The 19,890-nt window shown below is 40.8% G+C and overlaps 1 protein-coding gene across 1 annotated transcript in view; it reads left to right on the forward strand.

Moving 5' to 3' along the window:
- The window catches only part of pea15 (proliferation and apoptosis adaptor protein 15), a 43,564-nt gene extending 27,603 nt beyond the window's left edge, over window positions 1-15,961 (forward strand). The window contains exons 2-4 of the mRNA XM_080052184.1: window positions 12,902-13,076; window positions 13,683-13,838; window positions 14,345-15,961. Of these exons, the coding sequence (XP_079908310.1) occupies window positions 12,905-13,076; window positions 13,683-13,838; window positions 14,345-14,409 (393 nt within the window). The 5' untranslated portion in view covers window positions 12,902-12,904 and the 3' untranslated portion in view covers window positions 14,410-15,961. The remainder of the gene's footprint in view (window positions 1-12,901; window positions 13,077-13,682; window positions 13,839-14,344) is intronic.
- The last annotated feature ends 3,929 nt before the right edge of the window (window positions 15,962-19,890 follow it).

A 19,890-nucleotide genomic window follows, 5' to 3' on the forward strand; every position in this document is an offset into this window, starting at 1 on the left:
GTCGTTCACTGCATGTCGTTCCCCTCTCTGCCCCCATTTCATCTCTGTCTCTTCAAACTGTCTAATAAAAAGCATAAAAATACCAAACATTATCTTTTTAGTTTAGAGTTTATTCCTTTTTCTCTCTGTCTCTTTGCCCTCATTTATTCTACAAATAGACCGAGAAACCTTTTAAAGTAGCGCTGAACATATTTCAATTTTTTTCTTCTATGTTTTTTTGAAAATCACAGATGATTGCTGAAATGAATGTTCCAAGTATTTGACAAAGGCTTGAAGATAGAGAGAGGGGAGAGATAGAAAGAGAGAAAGAGAGAGTGTGAGAGAGAGAGAGAGAGAAAGAGAGAGTGTGCACAGAAGATTACAAATCTAAAACCAGTAGTTTCTAGAAAATGACATACGGTTATGAAAAAATATATATATATATTTGAATCAGCGGCACTATTTTTAAACGCAGCAAATCTTCTCTCCTCAATGAAAACTGGGCCATTGGCCTATATTCTCCGGCGTTTCACTGCTTCTCCTCAGATTAGCGGCTCATCCCTCCCTATCTGTATGTCTCCCCTCCCTCTCTCTCTCCCTCTATCCCTCTCTCTCTATATGTCCCTCTCCCTCTATCTCTCTCTCTAGATATGTCTCTCGCCCTCTCTCGGTATGTCTCCCTCTCTCTATGTCTCTCCCTCTCTCTATGTCTCCCTCTCTCTTATGTCCCTCATTCTCTCTCTCTCTCCCACTCTCTCTCTCTCTCTCCCTCTCTCTCCGTCTCTCTCTCTCCCTCTCTGTCCCTCTCCGTCTCTCTCTCCCTCTCTCTCCCTCTCTCTATGTCCCTCATTCTCTCCCTCTCTCTCTCTCTCCCTCTCTCCGTCTCTCTCTCCCTCTCTCTCTCCCTCGCTCCCTCTCTCCCTCCCTCTCTCTCTTAGTCCCTCTCCGTCTCTCTCCCTCTCTCTCCCTCTATGTCCCTCATTCTCTCCCTCTCTCTCCCCCTCCCTCTCTCTCCCTCTCTCTCCCTCCCTCTCTCTCTCGCTCCGTCTCTCTCTCTCCCTCTCTCTCCCTCTCTCTCTCTCTCTCCCTCTCTCTCCCTCTCTCCCTCCCTCTCTCTCCCTCTCTCTCTCTCTCTCTCTCGCTCAGGGCTTTTGAACTGATAAGAGCTGGCAGTGTTCGCAGTAAGAACATAAAGGGCATCAGAGTATCTTTCTCTCTCTTATCTCAACTCCTCAAATTCCTCTAGTGTTTTTTACTGTGTGTGTATGGCTGAAAAACATGGCTCTGTAAACTGGTATGTAAACAAAGGGGGGATAATCATAGCTAGCAACATGCTGGAGCACACACACAGGTAGCAGCATATAGTGAGGGGACGTCACACATGGTAAAATGTAGGGTTTAGGGTTAACAGGACAGCTGGGCCAAGGGAAGACTGAGGAAAGACTGAGGGGAACAAAAAAACTCACTCATTATATTTTAATAGCGATTTTATAATGATAGAACGCCGGTTCCGTATGGGTGAAGTGTTCCTTTAACAGAAAGAGGGCGAGCAGGAGGAGGAGAAGAGAGCGAAAAACAGGAGATATGGGGTTACAAAGCGTGTTTCATTTGGCCAGTGTACAGTACTCTAGCAGTGTTCTCAGTGAGACAGACATCAAAGAAAGATGAATGGTCAGAAATCCACTCTAATGTTTCCGGGCAGCGAAACGATCTTGTGAAGATGGCGGTTTCCTAGTCTAGCCCTCGTGTCTGTCTGTGCCTTTAGGAGCATTGGGTGTCCTTGAGCAAGGCACTTAACCCTTAAACTGCTCCAGGGGCGCTGTACTATGGCTGACCCTGCGCTCTGACCCCCTCTGGAGTGTGGTAACTTGAGAGGGGAGATGGTAAAAGACGAATTTCAATATGCCTTGTGTAAATTGACTTATAAAAATAACTTAACCTATCTTAAAGGTGGATTAACCATGGATGCGGAAGTGTAAAGCCATGGCAGAGTTAGGAGTGGGACTGAGAGCTCTATGCGTGTGTTGGGAGTGACCTGGATATACAGGGAGCGGATGGCACAACCTTGGAGCGCTGCATTTGACCTTTTCAATGCCACGATTGTATCTTAAGATGTGATTTGAGATGTCACTGTGTGTGTGTGTGTGTGTGTGTGTGTGTGTGTGTGTGTGTGTGTGTGTGTGTGTGTGTGTGTTTTCTTTGTTTAAAATCTGCTTCAATTAAACTTTTTTTTCATTTTGCAAAGCGGAACCTCTGTCGTTGTTACTGAGAGCTTCACCATTAGTGGACTAACTGAACTTTTCATCACTATATGAATAAATCATTGTCCATAAGAGAGATGTGTTTATTGTTAATCCAGTGATGTATCTAAGAACATATTTGAAAGATACTCTCAGCAGTTTTTTTTTTGGACTGCTACCGAGACAACTTGGACCCAAATAAGACAGATAGATGGACGGACAGACAGACAGACAGACAGACAGACAGACAGACAGACAGACAGACAGATACTGTATGCTCGTAAACTACACCATCACCACCAGACAGACAGCATTGCTTTTCCAATCCATTTCAATCACATTTATGTATTCCGTGCTGGTGGGATAATCCAAAAACCTTCAGAGTGCATCACGACTCAAACTGCCCCCCACCACCACCAGTATATAAATATAGGAGACACAACCGCACGCTAACAGCATGGTTTGTTGCTACTGCTGCCTAGCGATGGTTGATAGGGCCGTTGCATGGCGATATACAGCAGGGGGGGTAGTTGACCCCCTACAGTGACTGGACAGTGTTTAGTGTTTTGTCCTTTCTGTCGCTTGTCGTTTGTTTATTTGTTTGTTGTTGTTTACTATCGGAGAAGGGACCTGCGGTGAAGGCCAGTTAGATCGTTTTAGCGCCTGTAGCATCGAGCTAACATCAACGTCTGAATGCTGCTGCTTGAGAGCTAGTGAGATGCTGCAGTGGAGGATAGAATAGGGGGAATGTATAGTAAAGCATTGTGTGTGTGTGTGTGTGTGTGTGTGTGTGTGTGTGTGTGTGTGTGTGTGTGTGTGTGTGTGTGTGTGTGTGTGTGTGTGTGGATTTGTCTTTGTTGGAAGCAGCTGACCACAGGTTCTAATCCGGCCCCCACGGTCGTTCTCTGCATGTCATTCCCCCCCTCTGCCCCATTTCATCTCTGTCTCTCCACAACTGTCAATAAAGCATAAAAAATGCCCAAATGCCTGTGTTTGTGAGATTTATAAGTGAGATCTCATCTAAGGGAAAATACGTTTTTTTTTCATGAAAGCCAAAGTCAGCGACCACTTCCAGTAAGCCAGCGCTATTAAAACAGAATGGCTTCCTGTGTTTTTGCAACGATGGGCTTTCATTGCTCCATCTAGAATTACTCCATCCACAAGTATTCAACCACAAACCCTCAACCCATCTGCTTGGGGGCTGAAAAAAAAAACATGTACTTTGGCGAGACCTTGTAATTCTGCATTAGGCGGCAGTCCAGTACCAACAGAAGGATAATAGAAAAAACATACATTTACTAAACTTAAAGGTGCTACGAGGAACTTATAAATATTTCTGAAACAGTCTCATTTCTCCTCTGATGCCCATACATGACATGTAACAGCAAACAAGACCATCAGTGCAAAGAGCGCTATTTTTCATATAGTTTTTCTTCTCTTCTCATGTGTATACGCTCACCAAGGAACAACAGCTGGCGTGGTAAAAACACTACCGCTTTTTGTCCGAAAGGGGGCGCAAGAATGAACACAAACGGAAAGTTCCTCGGAGCATCTTTAACACCAGAAACAATTCATGAGTCTTTCACTATGGTTCAGAACAAGTGAAGCCAAATTCCTTGGTTTCTAAGGACTTTTTAAAGTGGTAAATATGTGTGAAAAACTCGCAAAGAGGAGAATTGGATGTCATATTACACACTGCATGTAGTTGTCTCTATTGTAACTGTTTTTAATGTTTTTTTTTATGTCATTTTATATGTCATCTGTCCAAGGATTGTTTGGGGTGTGGGATGGGGTGGGGTTATAAATGTTTTGTATAAGTGTTTAAAAATTAAAAAATGTAATAAAAATTGTGTATGGAAAATAAAAGAGGAGCATTGGAGTGTCCAAATTAAATGGCTTGAATCAGAGCAATTACAAAAGCAGAAACACATGAGTGGACGGTTGGGACAGACTTCTGACCTGAGGGGTAGAATTTGGAGGCGGACATTCGCTACAAAACTGTGTCTGCAAAGCTCTTCAGCCTCCCACTCCCTACACACTCTCTCTCACAAGCACACACACACACACACACACACACACACACACACACACACACACACAGGTAGGCAGGCAGACACACACAGACACACACGCACGCAGGCAGACACACAATCACACACACGCACGCAGGCAGACACACAATCACACACACGCACGCAAGCAGGCAGACACACAATCACACACACAAACACACAGACACACACACATACAGACACGCACGCACACATACGCATACACACACACACACACAAACACAAACACAGACACACACACACATGCACGCAGGCAGGCAAGCATACACACATACACACACATACACACACACACACACCTCACCCACAACATTCTGAGAGGGAGGAAGAAGGTTTGATGCAATGAGAGAAATTATTATTTTGTGGGAAAGATGATATGAAAGAAAGAGACATGCGACATCCCCAAAGCGGCCATTACCTACCGGGCCAACAGTAGAGAAGGATTAAGTGAGGTAATAATGTAATATTTTAAATGTATTGTTTCGGACTAAGGTCTGTGCCGTTTCAGATTAGACATTGCCAAACCAATTTGTTGTAAAATTGGGATGAGTTTCATGGGAGATTTTGAAGATGGAGAGTGGGCGGGACTCCTACACTGCTTCATCTGAGTGAAATACAGAAATATATATTCCATGGTAGTGGATTATAGCCTACTCTGTGTTTGTATTTATACTCACTGTTTAGTGACATGATTTATGATTATGATTTATAAGGGTTGCTGCTCGAAAGTTTTAACTTTTTAATATTTAGTGAAAAAATATATAGCATATTATTTGCATTCTATCAGTGATGTAATAATATATATTTTTTTTTTTATTCACAAAATGTAAATGTTCTAGAGCCCGTGTAAGAGCTTTTAGAATAGTGGATGACTATCAGGAAAATTGTGAGATGGCATTTTATAAATCTTCCCACAGTGGGGAGATTTTCAGCAGAGAAAAAAAAGACATACAGATAAAGTATGGGGATAGAACGTACATTCTAACAGCTGAGATTTTTAGGAGCTTGAAAAACAGGCACAAAGACTGAAGACATCGAAGATAAAGGACAATATGTGAAGGGGGGAAGAGGAGAGAGAGAGAGAGAGAGAGAGAGAGAGAGAGAGAGAGAGAGAGAGAGAGAGAGAGAGAGTTGGCAAAGACAATCGCAGCCACACACAAAGCCGTCTGGGTTTATTCTAAAGGGAAACAGTACAACGGAGTCGGTTCCTCTTTCCAGTTCTCTGTCAGGCAGATTTCTGAGCTGCTATCCCGGTGGTTTGGTTGCCATGGTGAAATCTAAAAGGCTTGTCTCACTCTCCATGCACAGTTGGCGAGCGAGCGAGCGAGCGCTGTGTGTGTGCGTGCGTGCGTGCGTGCGTGTGTGCGTGCGTGTGTGTGCGTGTGTGTGTAGGATTTGCAGAAATACTGATAAAATATGTTTTTCTTTACAGGTTAAACTGAGGAATGTTCTATAGCCCGTTGGAATGTAGTTTTTTGAAAACATACTGATCATTTAAGATAAGAATCATTTGCACATCTCAAACATGTCTGTCTGGTGTCTGGTACCAATTACGTCATTTGTATCCTGATGGGGGGCTTTTATTTTGAAAGGGTTTGGGGAGGGTGCGAGGTCTCTGCCCTGTCGCTAGGTAACAGTCTTCTGGGCCTAAAGGCAAAGCCGGGCCTGGTTTCCATGGCAACGTCATTGGTTTGGAGGGTGAATGGAGTTTTTTTGGTAGTTGGGTTACGTGTGTGTGTGTGTGTGTGTGTGTGTGTGTGTGTGTGTGTGTGTGTGTGTGTGTGTGTGTGTGTGTGTGTGTGTGTGTGTGTGTGTGTGTGCGCTCCTGCCCTCAACAAGAGAAGCACTCAGCATGTTGAGTATCGGCGCAGTTGAAAGATGAACAGAGAACAGTGGAAAGTGTCGTGAAATATAAAATTAAAAAATATAAGTTGAACTCTGAGTGCAAAAGGACTTGGCCAATATCGCCATGGTCACAAACTCTCCCTTCTCTTGTACTTACCTTTATTCCTACACTGGATACACAGCTCTGGGAAAAAAATTAAGAGACAACTCCAAATGTTCAGTGTCTCTCGTTTTACTTTTTATAGGCATATGTTTGAGTAGAATGATTTCATAATATAAACTACTGACTACATTTCTACCAAATTCCAATAAAACATTTTTGTAATTAAGAGCATTTTCAATACGTTATGTAGAGATGAAGATTTAAGAAAAATCCGGACTGGTCATTTAATTTTTTCCGGAGCTGTATGTGGATAAAGTTAGTAGTAAAAACAAAGTACACAAGTAAAAAATAAACCCTGCGTTCCAATACCCATACTTCCCTGACATTTGGTGTGGTAGAAAAAGATTTAGGGTGTACTACCAATACATGAAGTCAGATGCAGAATACTTAAAAATACCCTGGATGCCCTAACACAATCCGGTCGGGATATTTAGTGTGGAAATCAGCTCAACGTTTTGTCACTAGAAACGCACAGACACACACTCACACAGACACAGACACACACAGACACAGACACACACACAGAGACACAGACACAGACACAGACACACACACACACACACACACACACACACACGGACACACACAGACACACACACACACACACACACACTCACACAGACACAGACACACACACAGAGACACAGACACAGACACAGACACAGACACACACACACACACACACACACACACACACACACACACACACACACACACACACACACACACACACACACACACACATTGCTTTTCTGCTTTCTTTCCTTGTTCTAAGTTTGTTTTATATTTTTTAGACTCTTTGAGCAATTTGATAGATCGGACCGTTCGACTTCTGTGATTACAAATTCAGTGGCAAGTCTGTATCTTTCCCTGTGTGTCTTACATTTAAACACACACACACACACACACACACACACACAGTGAGGCAGCAGAGACAGAGGAACGGGAGGACAAAGGCATGTTTGTGTTCATGAGAATGTGTAGCACACAGAAGGTCTCTATGTATGGAGGCAGTGTCAGGCCCGTCCCGAGAGAGAGAGGGGGGGGGGGGGGGGGTTCACAAACTGTCTTACTCAGAGCATGACGACTATATCGCACAGGAATTTAAAAAATGCCTAAATAGCTCTCAGTTTTGGAGTTACGTCAGCTGTCAGAATTTCCTTCTGGACCAATACAGTATCAATCTGTCTATATGTATATCAACAGTGTCTAAGTGTCTATCTATCTATCTATCTATCTATCTATCTATCTATCTATCTATCTATCTATCTATCTATCTATCTATCTATCTATCTATCTATCTATCTATCTATCTATCTATCTATCTATCTATCTATCTATCCATCCATCCATCCATCCATCCATCCATCCATCCATCCATCCATCCATCTATCTATCTATCTATCTATCTATCTATCTATCCATCTATCTATCTATCTATCTATCTATCTATCTATCTATCTATCTATCTATCTATCTATCTATCTATCTATCTATCTATCCATCTGTTCTATCTTCCTATCCATGTCAAAACATTTTCAGAAAACTCTGATGTACAGTATAGACTATTCATGTGTATCACTCTCTCTTTGACTCCATGGCTGATCACGAAACACAGGTGTTTTCATTCAGTCTATTATTTTTCAAACATTGTTGGAAAAGGATTGGATCTTACTGCACAAATCAAAACAGCAACAAAATAAAGCAATATTAATAATCTGTTTAAAAATGATTATTTTTGACAATTGACGAATAATTCATATTTTTACAAATTAAATGTGACAGATTAAGGCTCTGTTGATTTAATTTGATTAATTATTCTAATAATTAGGGGCGCCCTTAGCTCAGTTGGTAGGACGTCCCCCCCCCATGGGCCTCGGCCAGCAGCGGACCCGGGTTCGATTCCAGCCCGCGGTCGTTCTCTGCATGTCACTCCCCTCTCTGCCCCATTTCAACTCTGTCTCTACACTATCAATAAAGCATAAAAATGCCAAAAAAAAATACCTTTGAAAAAAATTTAAATAAAAATTCTAATAATTGTATTAAGCAATAACAAAGGTTCCTTCTTATGCAATATTAAAACATTGTCTGAATTCAGAACTGAACAACACAGCAAAGAAATAAAAATAAATGTAATAAAAAAATGGTTAACAAAGTAATATAGCAAATAAGATAGCATTTAACTTGAAAATGTTTTAAGTATGGGCCAATAAATGCCAGTTTAAACATCTATATTTCGTGGTTGAGAGGCGGGTGAAAGGCGTTGAAAGGAGAGGGGGGGGGGTGGTGGGAGAGAAATCCTAAATGTAGCCACTCTACCCATTGTTTTGTCTTTGGGTCTTTTTTCTTCTTTCTCCTCTTAAAGTACACAAAAGCAGCGCCAGTCCATTGTGGTGCAAAACAGAGCGCAGGCAGGGCGGCCTTGGTCCAGACACACACACACTCATACACACTCATTCATTCATTCATTCTTTCAGTCTGCCTCCCCTCCATCACACACACACACACACACACACACACACACACACACACACACACACACACACACACACACACACACACACACACACACACACACACACACACACACACACACACACACACACACACACACACACACACACACACACACACACACACACACACACACACACACACACACACACAATTATCAAGCTGCTGAGTTGAAGCGTTCAAAACACACATTCACTTGAGTGCACGCAAATATATTCAAACACACACAATTCATGAAACACACACACATACACAGACAAAGACACAGGCGCGCGCACACACACACACACACACACACACAGTATGCAGCCCCTTGTTGCATTCACTAGAGTTAAGGTGCATATCCGTGCTCTCTCCCACGCATTGCCTTGTGTAGATTGAGCAAGTTGCCCTGGTTAGAGAGGAGATAATTGTGACATTTAAGACTGAAAACAAACACACACACACACACACACACACACATACACTCTCTCCCTCTCTTCCCCCAATCTCTCTCTCTCTCCTTCTCTCTCCCCCCATCTCTCCCTCTCTCTCCCCCCCATCTCTCTCTCTCCCCCATCTCTCTCTCTCCCCCCCCCTCTCTCTCTCTCTCCCCCCTCTCTCTCTCTCTCACCCCCATCTCTCTCTCTCCTCCCTCTCTCTCCCCCATCCCTCTCTCTCTCTCTCTGTGTAAAAGCGCTCTGTCATCATTGTGCCTTCACCCTTATTCTCACAATCCTCAATCAGACAAACCAAACCAAACGCCACCATTATCCAACATTTTCATTTTTTCATTTAACTTTTATTTATCCTCGAGAGACCAATTGAGGGCTGACCCTCATTTACAATGACGTCGAGATCAAACAAATTCAAAGGAAAAACAACAATACATAAACAATATTCAATGCAAATACATCAAATACACAACAACAGGTGAAGAGAAAAACAATTGAAACAGTTACACAGTGGTGAAGAGTGGCAGCAATTAAAATGAAATGGGTCACAACAGCGGAGCAGACAAACACATCTGACCTTAGATCAGCCCCGTGAGACTGTTACAGTAGTCGACATGTCTGCTGCAGAGTCCCAGACAATCTCTGGCTGACTTAAAAAGCCTTGTCAGATTTCAAATTATTTCATTTAATTATTATATATTTTATCATTATTATTATATAACTAATATTAGTATGATTAGTATAGGATTATTTAGATTTTATTTGTTTTTTTAATGACTGTGTGTTGTTTCCGTGCATCCATGTAGGCCTATGTACTGTATGCAGATAAATAAAAAGATGCTGGAAAAAAAAAGAGGCCTCGTCAGTATCATGCAGACCCATTCATCCAGTTACAGGTTATAAGCAAAACTCAGATTTGAACTGTATAAGGCGAGACAATTGTAGGGCTGGTATGTGTGGCATAGGGAGAGATGTTCAGATTTTTCGTTTAAATTGTAGGTAGCGTATGGGACGGACGGACGGACGGACGGACGGACGGACGGACGGACAGACAGACAGACAGACAGACAGACAGACAGACAGACAGACAGACAGACAGACAGACAGACAGACAGACAGACAGACAGACAGACAGACAGACAATGTTTTCGCCTGCCATATCTTGAAATAACCATAAAGCATCAACTCCTGTATCCATACACTCATTTGATCATGCCAAGGACGGTTAAGTAATGATAGCATTGTTGCATAGTGAAAAGCATAAATAAGCCAAACTGATGCTACACTAGGCTGTAAGTTAATGGGGCTAGGCTATGTAATGCCTCTTCAGTGAATGGGCGCCCTCCTGTGGTGACAATGGGTAACAGCAGCCCTAGTATATAGGTCACTCCACTCATCAAACAGCGCTGTATGTGCGGTGGGTTTTTGAGACTGAAGGGATCAGAGAGAGGCAGACATAGCAGCGTGCCCAGTACCCATAATGCATTGCACTACAGATGCATAGATGCCAGGGATGGGTGTGTGTGTGTGTGTGTGTGTGTGTGTGTGTGTGTGTGTGTGTGTGTGTGTGTGTGTGTGTGTGTGTGTGGGTGGATGGATGGATGGATGGATGGATGGATGGATGGATGGATGGGAGCTTGTCCTACTGCGCTTCCCCCAAAAGTTGCCAAAATGTCCCCAGAGCCAAGACACTTCAACTGCATGATCCAATCGAGCTCAAACAGCTGTTTTTAGGCCAAAACCTGAGGCAGCCGTTTGATTGGTTTGCTGTAGTGTGACATCATAAGCATATGTCACATGTCAAGGCCTTCCTCTAGACAGTTCCTATTAGATCTCTGTCATCAAACCTGACAGCACACAGAGAAATGTGAAATATGGGTAACAGCCTTCCCTAGAATATGGACTGTAACCTTTATTGGCTCCTATGTCACAAATAAGGGATCTATATATGAATCGGAAAAATAGAAGATAGCTTGGTTAAAGGTGCTCTGTGGAACTTTCAGTTTGTGTTCATTCTTGCGCCCCCTTTGGACAAAAGTAGTTGTGCTTTTACTACGCCAGCTGTTGTTCCTGGGTGAGCGTATACCCCATGACAAAGGCATAAAGAAAAACGATATAAAAATAGCATTCTTTGCACTGATGGTCTTGTTTGCTGTCACATGTAATTAATGATCACCAGAGGAAAAATTAGACTGTTTCAGAAATATTTAAAAGTTCCTCGTAGCAACATTAATGAAACAATACTGGGTGCATGTGTACATCGCTTTACATACAGAGCTTTCGGTGATTGATTGCTAATCCTGATTCCGATTCCTTAATAACTCATCTCAGTGTGTCAGTTAGGTTTAATTCATTTTTATGTAAAATTAAACAGAAACGCAGAATTTGCTCCGACACAAAGAATGAATTGACTAATAAAACCTGCTTGTGAGATTCTACAGTGGCACAGAAATGATCTTTCTCAATCAGTCCACTAGAGAGAGACAGAGAGCCACAGACATTTTTAAGGTTCTTGTTGCCATTACATTGAAATGAAAAGGTGCACTGTTAACGTACAGACACTGTAAGCAAAAACATGGCTAGTCAATTAGACGATTTCTGGCAATTTTTGGGGCTATTAGGTTTTTTTTTCAATAATCTACCAAAAAATGCTCAGTTGTTGTGGACTATTTTGAGTGGCGAATCAATAAATGTGTGGTGGGCTATTGAGTATTTGCATCTAGGAGGGTGGACATGGGGTTGGTGTCAACAGTGTGGCTCATTGATGGGATTTCAATTGTCAATTGAGATTTTCAAAAACTCCTACTGGCGAGATGGACGGACGGACGGACGGACGGACGGACGGACGGACGGACAGACAGACAGACAGACAGACAGACAGACAGACAGACAGACAGACAGACAGATAGATAGATAGATAGATAGATAGATGGACACCAGTTAAAAAAAAATAAGACATCTGCAGCATTATCTGATAATTGAAGAATAGTTTTAAAAAAATGTCGTTATAAGTGGATAACTGTGTGATGTGGAAAAACAAAAGCAACACATTGAGTGCTTCTCTGAGCGCATAGATCCCCCTTTGGGACGTCCTTCATTAAGGTGCAGGACAGTGTTTGGTATTTACAGCTGTCAAATAAAAACAAAGGGCGAGGATAGGATAGACCCGTTGGATATATTGTGTGCTTTTTCAGTCCCACTCCGACGGTATGCTTTTGTCATTAGCTGAGAGTCGTTCTGAATATTTTTCCATAATGGAGTCTGGGAAGTAGGTGGGCTGTTTGAACACTTCGCAATAAAACAACAAACTTTCACTCACAGGAAAATGTGATCCCTGGAACAACTGCTTGAAGTTAGAACGCTTCCTGAAAAGTTACTGTTTCACTGTTGTTGGTTACAGCAGCAGGGCCCACAGTTTGGTTTAGAAACATATTCTAGTCTTGGTTCCTCAAAATAATTTAGTTTTGATTCATGATGATAGAATAATTCAATACTAAGAATTACATGTAGAGAAAAAAAAAACGATTTGTAAACTAACTGAAGGCTCTTCAAATGTAAACAAACCCTCCTCCTCTGAAGCTGCGTAGAACACCTTTAAAGGAGTACATTTAAATCTAATCATCATTTTTTGTCCTCTTTCTTGTCTATCTGCAGACCATGGCGGAGTACAGCTCTCTGCTCAGCGACCTGTCTGAAAACATCACCAACGAAGACCTGGAGCAGCTGAAGTCTGCCTGCAAGGAGGACATCCCCGAGGACCAGAGCAACGTCATCACCTCCTCCAAGGAATGGTTCGACTATCTGGAGAAGAACGACAAGCTCGCCCAAGGTGACAGATCATCAAATATGAGTTTAGCTTCAGCAGCCCTGACTCCTGGAACAACTTATATATACATTATAACTCATATCCTTTAGAGGGCGGCAGTGGCGATGTGGGCAGGGAGGTCGCCTCTGGAGTGCAGGGTCGGAGGTTCGATCCCCCGCCTACCCGCCACATGTCGAAGTGTCCTTGGGCAAGACATCAAACCCCAAATTGCTCCCGATAGTTAGCTTGCACTGCAGCTGCTATCGGTGTATGAATGTGTGTGTGATTGGGCTAATGTGTACAAAACAATGTAAAGCGCTTTGAGTCTGTGAAAAACCAGGGAAAAGCGCTATATAAGTGGAGTCCATTTACCATATAACAAATTTAGACATATTATCTTAAACCTGCCAAACTCTACCTTTCAGGTGTTTTAATTAGGCTATTCGTACTTTCACCCATTTCTTTTTTAATTGCAGCTTATCAAACTGCTTGCGTTGTATACTGTGTATGTATTGTTTTTGCATTGCATTTGTTGAACTCGACATCATTACAAATGAGGGTCACCCCTCAATTGATATCTCGAGTATGAATTCAGTGAACAAACCAACTAAAACCACTTGTGTCACGCAGATAATCTGTCGTACATCGAGCACATCTTTGAGATCTCGCGGCGGCCGGACCTGCTGACGCGGGTCATCGAGTATCGCACCACCGTGCTCAAGATCTCCGAGGATGACGAGATAGACACCAAGCTCACACGCATCCCCTCCGCCAAGAAATACAAAGGTGACACTGAGAAAATATACTTAGAAATAATTTGCGTTTGATATTATAACATTTTAAAGAATTGTATCTTTTAAGGTGCTCCGTATACTTTCAGTTTGTGTTCATTCTAGCGCCCCCCTTTGGACATAAGCGGTAGTGTTTTTACTACGCCAGCTGTTGTTCCTGGGTGAGCGTATAGTATACCCACGACAAAGGCATTAAGAAAAACAATATAAAAATCCCATTCTTTGCACTGATGGTCTCGTTTGCTGTTACATGTAATTTATGTTCAACAGAGGTAAAATTAGACAGTTTAACAAATATAAAAAAAAAGTTCCTCGTAGCAGCTTTAAGTTGCATATGAGATACTGTATTTGTGGTGGGACGATTTCACAGCTTTGGTGCATTTAAAAAAATTAATGAATGTGCGACATGCTGCTGATTTGGCTACAACTTTCTACATTCAAAGCATGTTTCTTATAATTCTCTCTCTCTCTCTTTTTCTTTCCTTTTTTTTCCAACCAAAGACATCATCCGCCAGCCCTCTGAAGATGAGATCATCAAGTTGGCTCCTCCCCCTAAAAAAGTGTGAGGTCACAATCCCGCGGCCCAGATCTTTGCACCTTGATTTCTTCACACTCCTGGCACTCCAATCAAACGACCAACCCTTTCTGACCAACCCTCCTCTCCCCCCCTCACACTTACACGCACAACACACACACACACACACACACACACACACACACACACACACACACACACACACACACACACACACACACACACACACACACACACACACACTCATATCCACCCTCCTTGCACTGACACATGACACGGAAGCAGCCACCTATAAAGCAACCAATCAGATCGCAGCGATGAAGCGAGAAAGAGACAGAAAAAGAAGAAATCTGGAAGACGGACAGACAGAGTGTGTGTGAATGTATGTGTGTTTGTGTGTGTGTGTGTGTGTGTGTGTGTGTGTGAGAGAGAGAGGTTTGTTGAGAGAGAGAGAGAGAGAGAGAGAGAGAGAAAGAGAATGACAGATAAAGGTACAGAGAGAGAGCCAAAGTCAACCCTTGATTCAGACGCTGAGTGAGTCAGTTCAGAATGAGTGTATTCTGTAAACACCGTTCAATCTGTGATGCTGTGTTTATGCAACCGTCTGTGTGTGTGTGTGTGTGTGTGTGTGTGTGTGTGTGTGTGTGTGTGTGTGTGTGTGTGCGCGTGTGTGTGTGTGTGTGTGTGTGTGTGTGTGTGTGTGTGTCCTGTCAGTCAAGGTTGTTCTAGTTAAAACATCCCACCATGAAGAATTTGAAACTTCAGAAACCCTGCCTTTAAAAACTTGACGACAAAAATAAAATCACAATTTTCTTTTTCAGAAATTCTAAAAAATGTCAGAAAGCAGAAAGAGAGGAACAGAACAGACCGCATAAACAATTGAAGCTGTGTGCACATTGTATGTAGCCTACAGTGATGCGTAACTACGATTTACATAACATTCAGCAGTGCTTATATTGTTTTTCTTTAATTACTTTGAATATGCAAAATAGCTAAAATGTCAAAACAGACGGACGGACTGTAACCTACTATCTGGAGTTAAAATGAAAATACAACGTGGATAGTTTACATGATCAAAAAATAACTGATAAAAACAAAACTGCAGATTAAGTTAGTTCTAGGTTTAAAAAAAATACAACTAATCTTAATCTCAAAATTATAGCTTGTGTTCTTCTTAACCTTTATTTATACAGGTATATCCCATTGAGACAAAAGACTCTTTTGCAAGGGAGGCCTGTTCCCATTTACTTTAATTTCTATGAGCGTGTTTGTTTGAGTGTGTGACTTCGTTATTCGTTCACGTAATGTTAAAGGAGTAGTTCGTAAATTTGGGAGAGAAGCTTATTCAAATTCTGATATATCTGATATCACATTTACCATACCAAATGTGTGGGTGGCATCGAAATTATTTCCCAAATTGTCAAACTTTTCCATTGAAGGCCTGTATGGTTCATTATTTTTTTTATTCCTCGATTTTTGACAACATTGCTATGAGGTCGCTGTGTTTGAATCAAAAACCTTTATTTAAACTCAAAGCGCTGGACAGTCACTGAGTTTCCGCATGCATTCCCTTTACTCCTAAACTCTTACTCAATAAAAGCATCATGTTCCAAGAACAAAACGAAAAGTCAAATATTTTAGAATAAATTTAAAGTCGATTTTCAAAAGCCAATATTTGCCTTTAGCCATCAAGAGTCATTTAGAGAGAAAAATGTTTCGAGCAATTATTTCTATACATTGGACGATCCCTGTCAATCTCAAAACACAGTTAACAACAACAACAACAACAACAACAACAAAAGTCTGTTTTATGAGCTGGCTAGAGATGTAAATATACAAATAATATATTACAAGAAAATATAGCAGAAATAATATATTGACCTGCAGTGTTTAGGCCGTAGGAGACACTGAGGCTCTAGCAGCAAATTCACAATTTCCAGTTTTCGTAACTTAACAATTGATCATCGTACCTAAATCAAAACTATTCAATGTTTGTCCAATTAAGATCAAATACACTAAAATTGCGTCTACTTTGGACTATACATCAGATAATGCAAAAGTGTATTTTGAGAGAGCATATTGGATTTCGTATTTACTTTATTTTGTGAAAATGTCCGTGTTGCGTGACACATAACAATACAAACACTAAACTTTCTTTCACTTCTTTAAGTTGCCATTTTGTTTGTTTCAAGGAAAATAACTGACCAGAAAGAAAGAGGACAAGGTAACATCGCCAGAAAAAAAAATAATAATAAAAAAAATAATATATATTAAAAACGGCTCAAATGAAGGTAAACGGAGGGAGAAAATGGTGTGAAAATCAAACATGCTCTTTTACAAACTGTACATAAAGTAGATTGTAAGAATGATCTCTTATGCGAACCACAGAACGACTCATAACCCCGCTTACAGTACTATGCCATTCCCGCCATGCACCAACGTACTAGCTAGCTGATAGACTGTTGAAACTAAACTACAATAACCGCTCTTTTTGAAACACTGTGTCTCCTTTCCCCCCCCCCCCCCCCCCCGCGCGCATTGAAGCCTTAGCGGACTTAGTGTTTAACCCCGGGAAAAAATGTTTTCAGAACTGTGAGGTATACATATCTGTGAGGTAAAATCAACAAATGTCTCTCACTTTTTTTCAAGAGAGCGATAATGCTTTTATTTTGAAATTTTGCTAAGGACTTCAGTGCTGGTAATGTAACAGAATGTCTGTCTGTGGGTCTAATTCTGCCCTCATCTCTATGTTATCGAATCTGTAGGATCAAAAAAAAATTATCATTTAAAAAATCTCCACACCACGCTCCACTCAAACTACCATCACCAACAACGACCAATATTTCTATTTCAATCAATGCCTGTGATCTGTTTTATTTTTTTATTTCTTATTTTGTATTGCTTGCCGCCGTATATTGTGGTGTTGGACTGATTTTTGTATCCTATGCATTTTATGCTCTGCACTGTAACACCACCTCCCAAAACACATAAACACTTAAAATCTAAAGAACCAAACTCGTTAATTGTGAGAAGTCAGGGTCAGTTGACGATATTCCTGTGTTGAATCTTAATGACTGAATTGCTTGGTGGGGTGACAGTTGACAAGATGAATTTTAAAGTGTTCATCTACCCTATCTTAATATGAAAAAACTCTATAATATTAATTGTAATTTTGTCATAAATTACATTTGTTCAGACTAAACTAAACCTTGCGAAACCTGACCCCAAGCGAAGCGGTAGCTGCCCGTCCTTTAGCGTGTGACATTGAACGCAGCGCTGCTTTTATCACTGAGCTGAAGTGAGAGCATTCTGTCGGGCTAAAGGGGGGCGGTTTGTACGCACTGCTATGACCTTTGGGTAACGGCCTTTCCCCCAGCAAAATTGGCCATAAATGTTGTGATTGTCACTCAACATTTAAAAACAAAAGACAAGTTTTTCTGTCCATTATTCTGAAATAATATCAGTGAAGGAGGATCGGACCAATTATATTTTCTTTTTATTGTTTCCTCTCATTTTTATTTTAAGTGATTTCTTTTGAGCTTGTGAAATTTTGACGTATGTGACCAAGTGACTTTTCATTTTTTTTTTGTCTCACAATCCGAATCTTAGTAGGCGATGGATTCATGTTTGCAATTTGTTTGTGGTAGTTTCTCTGTAGTTTGTCCATGTGATATGAATAAAATAACATCCAAAACAGAAATCACTGCGCGATTTTCTAGAAAATTTCTGTCAGCATCAAAATGTGGCTATGCCGAAACCCATCCCCAATTTTTTTTTTTTTTTTTACTTTGTGTGTAAATCCAAATCTGAGGAAATAATCTTAATCCTCCCTCTCCCTTCCATCTTATTGTATTTTTTTTGCCATTTAGCTTAGCGTTTGTAGCCAGTCGGCACATAATATATCAACATATCAGTCACTTATGATGTCAAAATTGGGATTTCCATATAAACCAAATGCATATCAAGATAGTAAATGCTGCAAAAGTTGAAAAAAAAATACTAAAATCAATATGTATTCATGGGGAAAACCTGATCATAACCAATACATGAGAATAGATGATGCATGAACTAAAGAGGCAGATATCGTGTGAAGGTATTCAGCAAACAGTATATTAAAAATTCATTCACAAAGGAGTTTAATTTTCTCTTAAGGTGTAGGACTGTTTTGTTCTTATTTTGTTTTTATCATTTTATTAGGTTGTAAATATGACTTTTTGAATATATATATCTCTGTGTCTGTTTTGGGAAATTGATTAATTTATTCAATGCCTATATATTGTTGTTTTTACGTATATCCTGATTGTGTTTAATTAACCAACTGGAAACAAATCAAGGGGAGATGAAAACGTTGCTTATCTCATGTTAAGCATTCCAACACTTTTATTTTATATAATTCACGTTATGTTTTTGCTGTTTTCGGCTTTGGGTGATTTACAACAACAAAAAAGGTGATTTTCATTTTATTGTATTCACTGATTTGTAACATATTATGTTTTACCGTGTCGTGTTTGATCAGATGTGTCGTGGTCACTGCTTGTAAAAAAAAAAAAAAAATGATTTCTATTCAGAGAGTTTCCAAAATCATGACAAAAGACATCAAGAATCTGACATTTTGTTCGTATGATGAGACATGTTGTCGCTTGCACATACTTGCACCAAGAAGAACAGAAAATATAAGAGTATAGCGTCTTAAATGGTTAGGTATGTAGACCAGAAATTTAACAGTGTACTTTAGGAAGAATTTGTTGGCTATAAAAACAGCGAAAAACCCCATTTAAACAGTATTTTTGATGATGTAAGAAGTTAGAGAATGGCAGTGAAGAAGTCTCTATATGAGTATCAGTGCTGGGTAGAGTAGTGTGAGGACTAGTTTGTGGGTTGCAGCAGCTGTTAAAGGTGCAGTGCGTAGAATTTAGACTAGTAAAGACTAAGAGCCAGTGGTTGACGAAGCCATCTTTAGTAACTAGCGTCTTTGTCCTTGAAGGCCACTGTAGCTTCTGTTATTATTATTCGAAAGCGGTGGGGTTACCCAGGGAGCGTTGCATTCTAGAACTTTCACCACTAGATGCAACTAAATATTCAGAAATAACACACTGCACCTTTACAGATACGTTTAGGTGTGAGCAGAGAGGAATAAGTAGGTTTCATACTTTGGGAAAAACATCTCTGATATGCGTACAATGTGCCACACCCTTTGCATCTAGTGAGTATCATTTTGAATGTGGCAGGTTTATTGCACAAGATTGCTGTACAATTGTGAGATGTGAGAAATGGTCGTGAGGTGTGCCAATGTGAAGAATCCTGAATGACTGGTCGGTTACATCAGATGAAGTTGTGCAATGTTTTTTTAGTTTTGTTTTACTTGCACCTTTTAAGGCATCAACTTTTTATTTTTTTTTAAGATTATTTTATGGCATTTTTATGCTTTTTATTAGATAGGTTAGAGAGACAGAGGTGAAAATTGGGCAGAGAGGGGAATGACATGCAGAGAACGACCACGGGCCGGATTCGA

This window comes from Ammodytes marinus (genome assembly GCF_949987685.1).
Source record: "Ammodytes marinus genome assembly, chromosome: 23".
In the NCBI taxonomy this organism is placed as follows: domain Eukaryota; kingdom Metazoa; phylum Chordata; class Actinopteri; order Uranoscopiformes; family Ammodytidae; genus Ammodytes; species Ammodytes marinus.